The sequence below is a fragment of the Hyperolius riggenbachi genome, chromosome 2, assembly GCF_040937935.1.
Source record: "Hyperolius riggenbachi isolate aHypRig1 chromosome 2, aHypRig1.pri, whole genome shotgun sequence".
Lineage (NCBI taxonomy): Eukaryota > Metazoa > Chordata > Amphibia > Anura > Hyperoliidae > Hyperolius > Hyperolius riggenbachi.
In genome coordinates, this window is record NC_090647.1 from 489,627,431 (window position 1) to 489,641,879 (window position 14,449).

The 14,449-nt window shown below is 45.8% G+C and overlaps 1 protein-coding gene across 1 annotated transcript in view; it reads right to left on the reverse strand.

Moving 5' to 3' along the window:
* The window catches only part of LOC137545245 (interferon-induced GTP-binding protein Mx2-like), a 101,762-nt gene that overhangs the window by 30,388 nt on the left and 56,925 nt on the right, over positions 1-14,449 (reverse strand). Inside the window, exon 10 of the mRNA XM_068266365.1 lies at positions 4,032-4,190. Within this exon, the coding sequence (XP_068122466.1) occupies positions 4,032-4,190 (159 nt within the window). The remainder of the gene's footprint in view (positions 1-4,031; positions 4,191-14,449) is intronic.

Genomic DNA, 14,449 nt, shown 5'->3' on the forward strand with positions numbered 1-14,449 from the left:
CTACAGTTGTCCTTTAAACCTGATTTAATTCCTAATAAAGGAAACCTGAATGGAAAAAAGAGCCACAAATGGATACTTATCTTAGTAGAGGGAAGCCTCTGGATAATCCAGAGACTTACCCCATCCCACTTCATTTTGCTGTTCCAGTGCTGGAAACCCTCAAACCTCCTTGACAAGGTTTTCATCAAAGAGTGCGTGCAGCTGCGTCCATGATCGAGTGCGTCTGCACTGGGCAGGACACCTCACACCTGTGCAGTGGCACCGAGCTGCTCAGGTTTGGCGTAAAAAGTGGCTCCGTGCTACTGAGCAGGTGCGAGGCATCCAGCCCCTGCAGATTGAGGCCTCACTTGTTCACGGACAGGAGCGTGTTTGCGAACCTCCAGGAGGTCCTGTAGTCTAGTGATGGTGTGGAAAGAATAAGGGGAACCAAAGGAGGATCCACAGGCTTTCCTCTGCCAAGGTAAAGTATCTGATTTTCTCTCCTGCAAAACTTGCTAGTTTTAATTTATTTCTATACTAGCTGATGGCCCAGCAATCCCCGGGTATGTATTTAGCTGGTGTTGGCTCTGCCTATTTTTTCTAACTCTAACACACAATTACTCAATGACCTAGTTTGTGAGGTTTGCAGTCTTTGGCATTAATAATATGCATTTAAATGAAACAAATCTGATTGGCTGTGACTCCACCCACTTTTCTGAATTTGAACGTCGGTCATCCAATGACCAACTGTACCAGGTTTAAAGGCTTGTGCCATTAACACTGCAAGAATAGCAGCAATTAAAATTCCCCCTGAAAATCTAAAGGTGAATTTTGATTGGCTTTTGTTGGCTGCACCCACTTTTCAGAAAATTAATCCTACTAGTCACCTAGTTGCCAACTGTGCAAAGTTTGAGAACCCTACCATTAACAGTGAAAGAATGGTTGCAGTTTACATTTTCCCAGTGAAATTTGTATCTGTCTCCGCCCACTTTTTAGTTATGGGGATAAAAAGTATCCTTTATGTTATTCCAGGTTATGTACTATGTGTGTGCAAAATTTCATTGAAATCCGTTCAGCCATTGTTGCGTGCTTGAGTAACAAACATCCAAACTTTCGCATTTACAATATTAGCTGTATTTTTGTTTTCCATTACTAGATGGCAGTGTTGTATACCGCTTACCACATAACCGTCTGTCTGTGTATATACGGTTTTATTAATGAATTTTAAAAATTCTATTTTTTGATTTGTTTGTACATTATTAACATTATTTGGACAATTGGGGGTACTTATGTATTATATTATATATGATCAGCGCAGAGTCCAAAAACAGAAGACTAGTCTTCAACAAAGAATAAGAGCAGGCAAATCTCCACCACAATAAATAGGGCGGAGCTAAGGAGTCACGTGGGACGGAAGGAGGAAGCTAAGCGGGGACTGTGGCGTGCAGCGGAGATCCGACCGCGGCGGTGCTGACACGCACATACAAGCGCTTAAGCTCTGGAAATCCGGTCTGGAATTGTGAATACCCAGGATGGAGGGTTTATAAGCTTGATATTAAAGAAACAATCTGGTGAGTGAGACTCACTAAGGGGGTGAGAATATCCCCCTGTGTTTTTCTTCTATAAGTCGGTGGAGGCTGCTTTTACACAACCCCCTGAAGTGTGTCACCGGGTGTGTTCATTGAAAGCAATATTGCACTATATTGGATATCTTTTACAGGGAAATCCTAGGCCACGCTCAGAGCTCTGGATTGTGATCGCAACTTTTTTTTGTGGACTTATCGGGAGTGGAGAGTGTGTGTACTCTGACAAAGTCTGCGGATCCCCTACATTGGTGCTACAGTGGTATTTTATATTAACAGTCTTGTGTCTAGTGCTGTGGAGCGCAGTTCTTTTTATGCTCTCTGGGGCATTGGTTACTAACAATAAATATCGGGGTCACGGCACAGCTCTGCAATCATGGATACCCAGAAAAAGGAAAGAGGCTTACCAGCTGGTGACTACCCACATTATAAGGTTGTATCAACGGTTTGGTAGGACATCGAGAAGCAACAGTCTTTCCAGGATCACCAATTCAGCAATGATTCATCTCACGAATGGATATCAGTAAACATCATAAAAAACAAACAAACGGCAACTCTAAGTGTAAACCGTTTAATATAGAGTTTCCATAGTAAAAATAGCATAAAAATAGCATAAAAACAAAACTTACGTACGGGGCCTATACAATGGGCCCCATATGTAAGTTTACACTTAGAGTTGCTATTTGTTTATTTTTTATGATGTTTACTGATATCCATTCGTGAGATGAATCATTGCTGAATTGGTGGATCCTGGACAGACTGTTGCTTCCTGGTGTCCTACCAAATTGTTGATACAACCTTATAATGTGGGTTGTCACCAGCTGGTAAGCCTCTTTCTGGGTATCCATGATTGCAGAGCTGTGCCGTGACCCCAATATTTATTGTGGTAGAGATTTTCCTGCTCTTATTCTTTGTTGAAGACTCGCCTTCTGTTTTTAGACTCTGTGCTGATCATATATAATTTACCTGTTTGTGAACTCTGGACATTGTTCTTCTCTCAGCAGCGGCCACTTTGTTTCCATGGCGCTGATACACATATGCAAACTTGGTACTTATTTATTAGCCCATTGACCTAACAACTGATCAGCTGACAGCTCATTCAATGCAGTAGTGAGAGAATTTCATCACAACAACACAAACCTCTCCTCTGCTTAAAGAAACTCTGAAGTCTCAATTTTTACCTGCTTTTCTTATATAATCCTCTTCAGCATGATTACCCTAGTAGAATGCCGCATCCCCATGGCAGATGATTGATTTATTACAGAGAGATTGCCTAGCTAAGCTCCCGGGCTCGCAGGGCTTTACTTCCTAGAAGAGGCAGAGATTTAGGCTGTAGCTCTGCCTCCTCCGCAGTCAATCTCTGCTGATCGCCACCTCTCCCCACCCCTCTCAGTCTTCTTTCACTGAGAGCGGCAGGGGGGAGGCGGAGATCCACAGAGCTTCGTCCCCTACCTCCTCCCCCTACCACACGTCTGTCAGCCAATGACTTTGCATCATATTTCACAAGCAAGATTGATGCAATACGTAATAGCTTAAAGGGAAGGTTCAGGGAGGGTGGGTAAAAAATCAAAATCAATTTCCACTTACCTGGGGCTTCCTCCAGCCCGTGACAGGCAGGAGGTGCCCTCGCCGCCGCTCCGCAGGCTCCTGGTGGTCTCCGGTGGCGCGCCCGACCTGGCCAGGCCGGCTGCCAGGTCGGGCTCTTCTGCGCTCCAAGGCCCGGAACTTCTGCGTCCCACGCCGGCGCTCTGACGTCATCGGACGTCCTCCGGGCTCTACTGCGCATGCGCAGTAGTTCTGCGCCTGCGCAGTAGAGCCCGGAGGACGTCCGATGACGTCAGAGCGCCGGCGAGGGAGGCGGGGGTCCGATTCCCCTCCCCACCGCCAGGCCCAATACCCCCGACCTGCCCGCTACCCCTCCGGCCCTAGAAGTTTGCCGCCTGAGGCAAATTTTTCAACCCCGCCTCATGAGCGGGCCGGCCCTGCATATACCTGACATTTCGCATTACGATTTCACATCGTAATTGCAAATTACGAGGTGAAATTCAGATTGCCAAATTTGTGCTCATCATTTTGGCAGCATGGTGGCGTATTGGTTAGCGCTCTCGCCTTGCAGCGCTGGGTCCCTGCTGGTTCGAATCCCAGCCAGGTAAACATCTGCAAGGAGTTTGTATGTTCTTCCCAAGTCTGTGTGGGTTTCCTTCGGGCTCTCTGTTTTCCTCCCACATCCCCAAAAACTTACAGATAAGTTAATTGGCTTACCTCTAAATTGATACATACACTACATGATACATCCATAGACATAGGACTATGTTAGGGATTATATTCTGAGGGACAGTTAGTGACAATACTCTGTACAGTGCTGCGTAATATTTCAACGCTATATAAATACTTAAATAAATCCCTACAGGTGATTACGATATACACAAGATAAATGTGTCAGTTACCTCTAGATGGGCAGAATCTCACCTTTCACACTGTGCAGCAGGGTGACTGCCGGTTTCTTAAATTCGAGTATCTGTTCACGCAGAATATCCTCAAATCTCTTGTAGTTGATGAAGCCCTGGAGCTCCCGACCCCGGCATCGATCTTCACAAATATTTACCTCCTTCCTCAGTTCATCCAAAACTGAAACAGTTTAAAATGTGATCTTATAAATGAAATCCGCTGAAGCATCTAAGGCTCCCTGCTTTTACTTGACTAGCGGAAATGCATTTCGGAACAACATTTCAGTACCATTCATTAAAATCGCCACTTTATAGATTTCTAGATAGCAATCACCATTTTCATGGACGTAAAAGCCATAGGCTACAATGGAGAACAGTGGTGTAGATTATGCTGATCATATCAAACATCCTGTTTGCTAGTTTGCCACAGCTTGTTATTTTAAGAAGTAACAAAACGAGGCTGTATTGAATGTCTATAGGCTGCATAATGCTATTTGTTTTAGCAAGTAGTAAGGGCTGGGACCCACCAGACAACTACCAGACTTTGCCACTAAAAGCAGCTTCATCAGGTCAATAATAGTGCTTAAAAAAACAAATTAATGATCAAAACAACCACTCAATAAGTCGCACGTCATTTTATTATATTGTACTATATATGTTAGTAAAATATGTAATAATACAATAGTAAAACATGGAACAGAGAACTAATAGTAATACAAATGCAATAAAATGTCATATTAAAAATAGGAATTCATATTCAATCCTAGACCCACACTGTGTGTCCTATAAAAAAAACAGTAAGGGGTATATTAACCACCTCACCACTGAGGGGTTTTTCCCCTTGACCACCAGAGAATTTTTCCCTGTCAGTGCACCCCCCCCCCCCCAATAACTTTATCACTACTCATCACAACAAAATGATCTATATCTTGTTATTTTCGCCAATTAGGTTTTCTTTGTGGTACATTATACTTAGAATTATTTTATTCTAAATGCATTTTAACAGGAATAATAATAAAAAAAAATCATAATTTCTCAGTTTTCGGCCATCATAGTTTTTAAGTAATACATGCTACCATAATTAAAACCCATGTATTTTATTTGTCCCCGTTTTTACACCATTTAAATGATGTCCCTATCACAATGTATGGCACCAATATTTTATGTGGAGATAAATGTGCATTTTTTCAGTTTTGCATCCATCACTATTTACAAGCCCCTAATTTAAAAAATAACAGTAATGTATGGTACCCTCTTGACATACATGTTAAAAAAAAGTTCACTCCCCAAGGTATGTATATATATATATATATATATATATATACAGGAAAATTAATACTTACCTATCGGAAATTTTCCTTTCCTGGTGCAATTCCATGGCAGCATACTATGGGTTTGGCTCCGCCCCCCAAACCCCATTGGACAACATAACTATAAGTGTTTGCTGTGCTAGCTAGCCCACCATTCTTGTAACTATCCACCTCCCCGATCTTGGGTGGGACCGTATGCTGCCATGGAATTGCACCAGGAAAGGAAAATTTCCGATAGGTAAGTATTAATTTTCCTGTTTCCCTGGTGCTTCCATGGCAGCATACTATGGGATTTAACTAGCCAATAAATGGAATCAAACAGGGAGGGAATGCCAACACTATTTATTTAACAGTATGAGCGGCAGAAATTATTGAACGACCGACATCCGCCGTAGTAAGAGAGCACGGATCAATTTTATAATGATCCACAAAGGTGTTACTGGAAGACCATCCCACAGCCTTGCATATTGCCGATAAGGAGACTCCAGCGAAGGACGCCCAAGAAGAAGCGATTCCTCGAGTAGAGTGGGCCGAAGTATTATCAGGAGGAAGAAGCCCCTTAGACCTATAAGCATCCGATATAATTTTCCTTATCCAGGAAGCAATAGTTCTTGCAGAAACTTCAAACCCCTTTCTATATCCTCTCGGAGCCACAAGTAAGCGGTCTGTTTTTCTAAAGGGTTGCGTCAAGGTTAGATACTTCCTAAGTAAAGAGACCATATCCAGAGGATGAGGCTTTAACGAATCTTCGTCATCAAACAAGGCTGGAAGAGATAATTCACTGTCCAGATGGAATACTGACACCACTTTTGGAAGAAACTCCATTATTGGTCTTAGAATGACCCGATCCTCATATAGTACCAGGTATGGCTCCTTGCAACCTAAAGCATGTAATTCCGATACTCTTTTTGTAGAGGTGATAGCCAATAAAAAGGCCAGCTTGTTCGTCAAGTTTATTAATGAACATTGTTCCAATGGATAGAAAGGAGTAGAACTTAGGAAATCCAGGACAATAGGCAAATCCCACTTAGGATAAATATTCCTTCTGGGCGGTCTCATTTTTAGGGTAGCCTTCAAAAACTGCTGTACTAGCGGATTCAGAGACCACCTTTCCCCTGAAAGTGAGGATAATGCTGTAACATGAACCTTGAGAGTGTTATAACTAAGGCCTAGGTCTAATCCGGCTTGAAGAAAGTCTAGGACATTAGAAACTACAGCTGATTGAGGGTCAAAATCGTTTCTGGATGCAAAGTCCACAAATTTAGACCAAACCTTGTTATATACTGTATAAGTGGTAGTTTTTCTTGCCTTTAGAAGTGTATTTACCACTGCCTCGGAACACCCTACGTCTGTAAACCTTTGCCTCTCAATATCCAAGCCGCTAGATGTAGCTTGTGCGGAGCTGGATGGAAAATCTCTCCCTGGCACAGAAGTTTTGGAGAGGTCTGTAGGAACTGAGGTCTGGACTGTGCCAACTGCAACAGGAGTGGGAACCAGACCCTCTTGGGCCAGTATGGCAGAATTGCAATAACAGTTGATGGTTCCATCATTAACTTCCGGAGGAATCTGAATATCAGCGGAACTGGTGGAAATGCGTAAAGCAGGATTGGTGGCCAGCTCTGGGCTAAGGCATCCACAGCTAGTGCTTTTGGAGAGGGCGTTCTCGAGTAAAAAAGAGGCAGCTTGTGATTGCGATTTGAAGCAAAGAGGTCTATGTTCGGCATACCCCATTTCCGCGTAAGTTCCCGGAAGGTTTCCTGATTTAAAGACCACTCGTTGTTGTCCAAGGTTGTTCTTGACAACGAGTCCGCTTTCTTGTTGAGTTTGCCTGGAATATGAACCGCTTTCAGAAGAAGAAGATTCTCCTCCGCCCAGCTGAACAGGAGAGCAGCTTCCTGAGACAACACTTGACTGTGAGTTCCTCCCTGATTCTGGATGTAGGCCACTGTGGTGGAATTGTCCGACCTTAAGCAAACCGCCTGATTGCGGAGAAGAGGAGCCATTGCTTCTAGAGCCAACCGTGCTGCTCGCAACTCTAATAGATTTGAACTGCTCATAAAAGGATGACATGGCCACTGAGCCTGGACTACTTGGTCTTGACACCATGCTCCCCAACCGAATAGGCTGGCATCCGTCGTGACATATATCCAAGATACTGGCAGGAGAGAGAAACCCCTCTGAAGATGAAGTTCCTCGCACCACCAGAGAAGGGAGTCCCTCATGGCTGGAAGCATAGATATCCTCTGCTGGTGATCTGTCTTGTCCCATTGGCGCAAAAAAGGGAGTTGGAAGCCCCTCATGCGCCAGTGAGCCCATCTGACCATGGGTATGGTTGCTGATAATGTTCCTAGCAGCTGAAGACATTCCCTTGCTGACAAGTGAGGGAATTTGAAAGCTTTTAGTATACATTGGAAAATCACCGGAATTTTTTCCTTTGGAAGGGACACTGTATTGTTGATGGTATCGAACCGTGCACCCAGGTAGGTCATTGCTCTGGAAGGATCTAACTGGCTCTTCTGGTGGTTGACCACCCAACCCAGATCTTGTAATAGATTCAAGCTTCTTCTTACTTGTTCTTGAAGGTGAATCTGGGAGCCTGACAGGATTAGTATATCGTCCAAGTAGTGGAAGATACGAATTCCCTCTTGCCTTAATAGAGCTATTGCGGTTTGCAGGACCTTCGAGAAAGTTCTGGGCGAGGTGGAAAGGCCGAACGGTAGTGCTGTGAATTGTAGATGTATGTCCTGCAGGACGAATCTCAAGTAGAGCTGAAAAGTTGGATGAATCGGGATATGGAAGTATGCGTCCTTTAGGTCTATAGACGCCATATAATCGTTGGGCTGAACGCAGAGAATGATGGATCGAAGGGATTCCATCTTGAAATGAGGCAGATGAATGTGCTTGTTCAGTTTCTTCAAATCTATCACAGGGCGCCAATCCCCTGACTTCTTTGCTACTAAAAATAGAGGCGAGTAGACGCCCTTGCCTCTTTGTGAGATGGGAACTTCCCGTACAGCATTTTGTAAGACTAACTGCTTGACGTAGCGTATGAGGCATAGTCTCTTCTCCTTCAAAGCCGGGAGTCTTGTCGGAATGTATATGTTCTCTGGAGGTGTTCTGAACTCCCATTTGTGACCTTTCGAAATGGTCGACAAGACCCAAGGATCTGAAACCCTGTCCGCCCACACTCGAGCGTAGAAACTGAGTCTCGCTCCAACCGGCGGAGTGTGGGCGGACAAGGCCTCAAAAGGACTTCCCCTGGGACTGTCGAGTAGAGGTGGTGGATTTAATTTTCTTTGATAAGGCAGTTTGGGCTCCTTGCCATCTTCGCTGATACTCTTTACCAGGTCTATACGATTTAACGGTATTGAACTTTTGGAAAGGAGGTTTCTGGCCAAAACGCTGTTTTCTCACTTTCCTATCTTGAGGAATGTCTCCGGATTTTCCACCAGTTTTTCTTGCTATAGCCGCATCAAGCTTTTCACCGAACAGGGCTGAACCATTAAACGGTATCTTGACCCATGTCTGTTTGGAGGTAGAGTCGGCACTCCAAGGCTTCAGCCAGAGAGCTCTCCTGGCCGTCACCGATGTTAACATCGCTCTTGAAGAAGCTCGTACTCCATCTATGGCTGCCTCGCCCACGAAATCTGAAGCAATCTTTAAGTCTTCTAGCCCCGAGACGATCTGCTCCATATCTGCTCCCGCTTTAACTGCATCTTCGATATTATTAATCCAAACCTTCATGGCTCTTGATAAAGAAGTAAGCGCTATAGATGTTCTGCAAGCAGCTCCCGCTGCCACATAATTCTTCCTTAAGTCACCTTCCATCTTGCGATCCAGAGTATCTATGAACGACACGGAGTCCTCTGACGGCAAGGTGACGTGCTTCGCTAGACTTGCCACCGATGCATCTACCGTAGGAGCATTCTGGAGAGATCTTAATTCCTCTTCCTTCAATGGATACAGCTTTGCCCATCTGTTTGTAAAGGATGATTTATTTTCCACCTTTGACCATTCCTCTTCTATCACCCCTTTAATTTCCTTCATAAGGGGAAAAGAAGTACTTGATTTTGATAGATGAGGATAGTATTTTGGTACCTCTGGGGTGGAGTCGTCTAGGTCTTCCCATTGAAGGGCCTCTTTTATAGCCGCAACCAGCGGTTGTACCAGCGAAAATTGGAAATTGATCTGCTCTTCTGGCTCCGAGTTCGAGTCCTGTGATTGATCCATGTTTAAAGAGACATTGGGTTGAGTAGCCGCGGCTATTGGAACTTGCGTAACTTCCCGCTGAGTAGGGGCCTCCTGTGACGGGCCCGGAACTGGTGCTTGTGTTGCTAACTCTTCCCTCACCGCCTGTTTAATAAGCTGTAATACTGTTGAAGAATCTTCAGCGGTATTTACTGACTGTTCTTCAAAGCATTTTTCACAAACAATTTTTCCCGGAATTGCCTTCTTTCCGCACATCCAACAATCAGATCTTTGCGGCCTAGTTGGCGAGGAAAGACGCGGAGGCGTCGGTGAGCGTCTTCTCGACCTTGACCTCGATCTTGATCTGTACCGTGAAGCAGATTTGTCTCGACGAGAATCAGTTCTAGATCTTCTGGTCTCATCCTTCCGTGAAGATTTATGATGTTTCGACGAGGTTTGAGATCGATGTTTGTCTTTTTTAGGTCTAGAGGGGCTGAAAGGAATACTAATTAGTATTCTAGAGCCAAGACCCTCCTTTTTTTTTTTTTTTTTCAAGATATCCAGCCATACCTGTAAGCTTCCTGCCGATCCCTTGTTCGACCCATATTAGGAAAGCTCAATCTGCAGATAAAGGAAGAGAGAAAAGAATAAGGTTAATTATAAAAGAAAGATTAGAAAGAAGAATGGGGATTCTGCTTTAAATAAACATTTGCATACCTAAACAAATGTGTATCTGTGTAAAAATACTGCACAGGTATTCCCCAGAGGGTAGTCAGCTTCTCTCCTCACAGCTCTGACAGGAGCTTCAGAAAAAAGCACCTGTCAGGCTGAAAACGGCAGCTTAAATAGTTAGGCATCTCCTGAGCATGCTTAGAGAGAGATGCCCAAAACAAAGATGGCCGCCGCTACGGAGAGAAAGGGCAAAGAGGAGGGATCTAGAGAGGAAGTACAAATTCCTCCCTAGTCTCGCGCGCGCGCGCGAGAGTTTGGCTGCACAGCGTCTAGCGTCCTCCTCAGCCGGCGTCCACCGGAGCAACCAGAGCCTGCCCGTAGGGCAGAGCGGACAGACATCTCCGCTCGCCCCTGACACCCAGCGATGCGCCTGCACCGCCCAAAGCAGAGCCAGAGCAGGTAAGAGAAACGAAAAAAAAAAAAAAAAAAAAGCTTCCAGAATCTGCAGCCATGCAACTAATCTGCATTTAGCAGACATTGTACAATATTGGGGACAGGCAACCCCCCTGCCCTCAAGAGTGCATTTAGCACACATAGGAGCCTTCCCCAGGGAAAGGGATAAACCCTGGGGGAACTGCAAACACAAAAGGAAAATAGAGTAAAATAGTGTCCATAGAGAGGGGAGGACAAGAGAAAAAAGAATGGTGGGCTAGCTAGCACAGCAAACACTTATAGTTATGTTGTCCAATGGGGTTTGGGGGGCGGAGCCAAACCCATAGTATGCTGCCATGGAAGCACCAGGGAAATATATATATATATATATATATATATATATATATATATATATATATGTCTTTTTTTTTTCAATGCTAAAAAATTATTTAGCTATTATGGGAGAGTGTGTGAGGGAAGGAGTTATTTTAAATGTAATTGTGGGTCTTTTTATGAAAAAAAAAAAAGTATATAGGTTTAACTTTACTATTTGGCGACGAGATGTCACCTGTCATTTTTTTTATTTATTGCGTCCTGTAAGCATACTATGTACGCTTACACGAAGAAAAACATGGACACGTAACTTTTTTTTTCACAATGCCGTGGCTTCTCATTGAAGCCGCGATCATTGCAATGGGAACTTAGATCAATGAATGTTCACTGTTCTCCGGGCTAACGGGCGGCAATGCAGATGAGCACACACTGCGGTGGAGATACCTATATCTACGCCCCTGAAGCTAAGATGAAGTCTGCAGGGGTGTAGATATACTGTATCATATACATTAAGTGGTAAATGCAGACCTGGACACAGAACTTCCTCTCTGCTCTGAAAGTTAAGCAACAGAAAAATAACCTTTAAAGAAAAACATGTCTTTGTTACAGCTGATACAAGTCTTGCAATAAATCTGTAAGGTGTCTACTTCTTGCTTTCATGAAAGCAGACATAATGGTAACATCCTGTGTTTACAAATTAGATGCTCTGACATGGCAAAGGAGATTCCTGAGCTGACACAGCTGAGAGATCAAATTACGGTGGTGGTTAGGTGATGAGGGGGAATTAAAAAGGCTAAAGTCTAAATACATACAGGGTGCATTTCTCTATGTTTTCCTTCCGTCCTGTGCAAGGTCCACTTTAATACATATGGGTGAATATATGGTATATAAAGTGCAGAAAAACTCTCTTTAAAGGGAAGGTTCAGGGACTGTTTAAAAAAAATAAAAATCCGTATCCACTTACCTGGGGCTTCCTCCAGCCCGTGGCAGGCAGGAGGTGCCCTCGGCGTCGCTCCGCAGGCTGCCGGTGGCCGACCCGACCTGGCCAGGCCGGCGGCCTCCTTCCGCGTTCCAAAATGCGCCTCACGGCGGCGCGCTGACGTCATCGGACATCCTCCGGGCTTTACTGCGCAGGCTCAGAACTACTGAGCCTGCGCAGTAAAGCCCGGAGGACGTCCGATGATGTCAGCGCGCCGCCGTGAGGCGCATTTTGGAACGCGGAAGGAGCCCGACCTGGCCAGGTCGGGCCGGCCACCGGAGACCACCGGCAGCCTGCGGAGCGGCGCCGAGGGCACCTCCTGCCTGCCACAGGCTGGAAGAAGCCCCAGGTAAGTGGATGCGGATTTTTATTTTTTTTAAACAGTCCCTGAACCTTTAAGGTACAAAATGTACCACGATCTGCCTTAGGAAAGATGGTCGATAAGTATCCTGTGGATGGTATTTTTCAGGGCTGTGTTTTTAAGGGCTATAAATGATAGAATAATGAAAAAAGTATCCACATTAGTGGATTAGGATAAAAAGTAAATGAAGGAGTAGCTGTAACAAAAAGACACTTATATTTAATGTATGCATATGCGTAAAATACCAAAAAGATCTCAGGAGAACAGGGCCATAGACACTAAGCCTATGATCCATGGCATAGTATAGGTATACCAGAATTAAATGGTGTCTAGTAGTATACAGTTTAAGCAGGATTCAGTAATCTGGAAAAGGCATATACATGTGTTCAGCAATATACAAAGTGGATATACTCAGCGTGAAAAGTCTATTCAAAAGAATCGCTTAAAATATATCATCGAGTGACCAGCGTCAGCTTGCCTGTATCGCATCAGCATGTCTCGAGTGGTTAGCGTCAGGGCGCCTGTATCGCACCAGCATGTCTCGGGTGGTTAGCGTCAGGGCACCTGTATCGCACCAGCATGTCTCGGGTGGTTAGCGTCAGGGCACCTGTATCACACCTGTATGTCTCTCGAGTGGTTAGCGTCAGGGTGCCTGTATCACACCAGCATGTCTCGAGTGGTTAGTGTCAGGGCGCCTGTATCGCACCAGCATGTCTCGGGTTGTTAGCGTCAGGGCACCTGTATCACGCCTGTATGTCTTGAGTGGTTAGCATCATGGTGCCTGTATCGCACCAGCATGTCTCGGGTGGTTAACATCAGGGCGCCTGTATCGCGCCTGTATGTCTCGAGTGGTTAGCGTCAGGGTGCCTGTATCACACCAGCATGTCTCGGGTGGTTAGCGTCAGGGCACCTGTATCGCACCAGCATGTCTCGGGTGGTTAGCGTCAGGGCACCTGTATCGCACCAGCATGTCTCGGGTGGTTAGCGTCAGGGCGCCTGTATCACACCTGTATGTCTCTCGAGTGGTTAGCGTCAGGGTGCCTGTATCACACCAGCATGTCTCGAGTGGTTAGTGTCAGGGCGCCTGTATCGCACCAGCATGTCTCGGGTTGTTAGCGTCAGGGCACCTGTATCACGCCTGTATGTCTTGAGTGGTTAGCATCATGGTGCCTGTATCGCACCAGCATGTCTCGGGTGGTTAACATCAGGGCGCCTGTATCGCGCCTGTATGTCTCGAGTGGTTAGCGTCAGGACGCCTGTATAACACCAGCATGTCTCGGGTGGTTAGTGTCAGGGCCCCTGTATCACACCAGCATGTCTCAGGTGGTTAGCATCAGGGCACCTGTATCGCACCAGCATGTCTCGGGTGGTTAGCGTCAGGGCCCCTGTATCGCGACTGTATGTCTCGAGTGGTTAGCATCAGGGCCCCTGAATCGCACCTGCATGTCTCGAGAAGTTAGCTTCAGAGCACCTGTATTGCACCAGCATGTCTCGAGTGGTTAGCGTCAGGGCACCTGTATCGCATCTGTATGTCTCGAGTGGTTAGCGTCAGGGCACCTGTATCGCATCTGTATGTCTCGAGTGGTTAGCGTCAGGGCGCCTGTATCGCGTCTGTATGTCTCGAGTGGTTAGCGTCAGGGCGCCTGTATCGCACCAGCATGTCTCGAGTGGTTAGCATCAGGGAGCCTGTATCGCACCAGCATGTCTCTAGTGTGTAGTGTCAGGGCCCTTGTATCGCACCAGCATGTCTCGGGTGGTTAGTGTCAGGGTGCCTGTATCGCACCAGCATGTCCTGAGAGGTTAGCGTCAGGGCGCCTGTATCGCACCAGCATGTCTCGAGTGGTTAGCATCAGGGCCCTTGTATCGCACCAACATGTCTCGAGTGGTTAGCGTCAGGGTGCCTGCATCACGCCTGTATGTCTCGAGTGGTTAGCGTCAGGGCGTCTGTATCGCGTCTGTATGTCTCGAGTGGTTAGCGTCAGGGCGCCTGTATCGCACCAGCATGTGTCGAGTGGTTAGCGTCAGGGCACCTGTATCGCACCAGCATGTTTCGGGTGGTTAGCGTCAGGGCCCCTGTATCGCGACTGTATGTCTCGAGTGGTTAGCATCAGGGCCCCTGAATCGCATGCATGTCTCGAGAAGTTAGCTTCAGAGCACCTGTATTG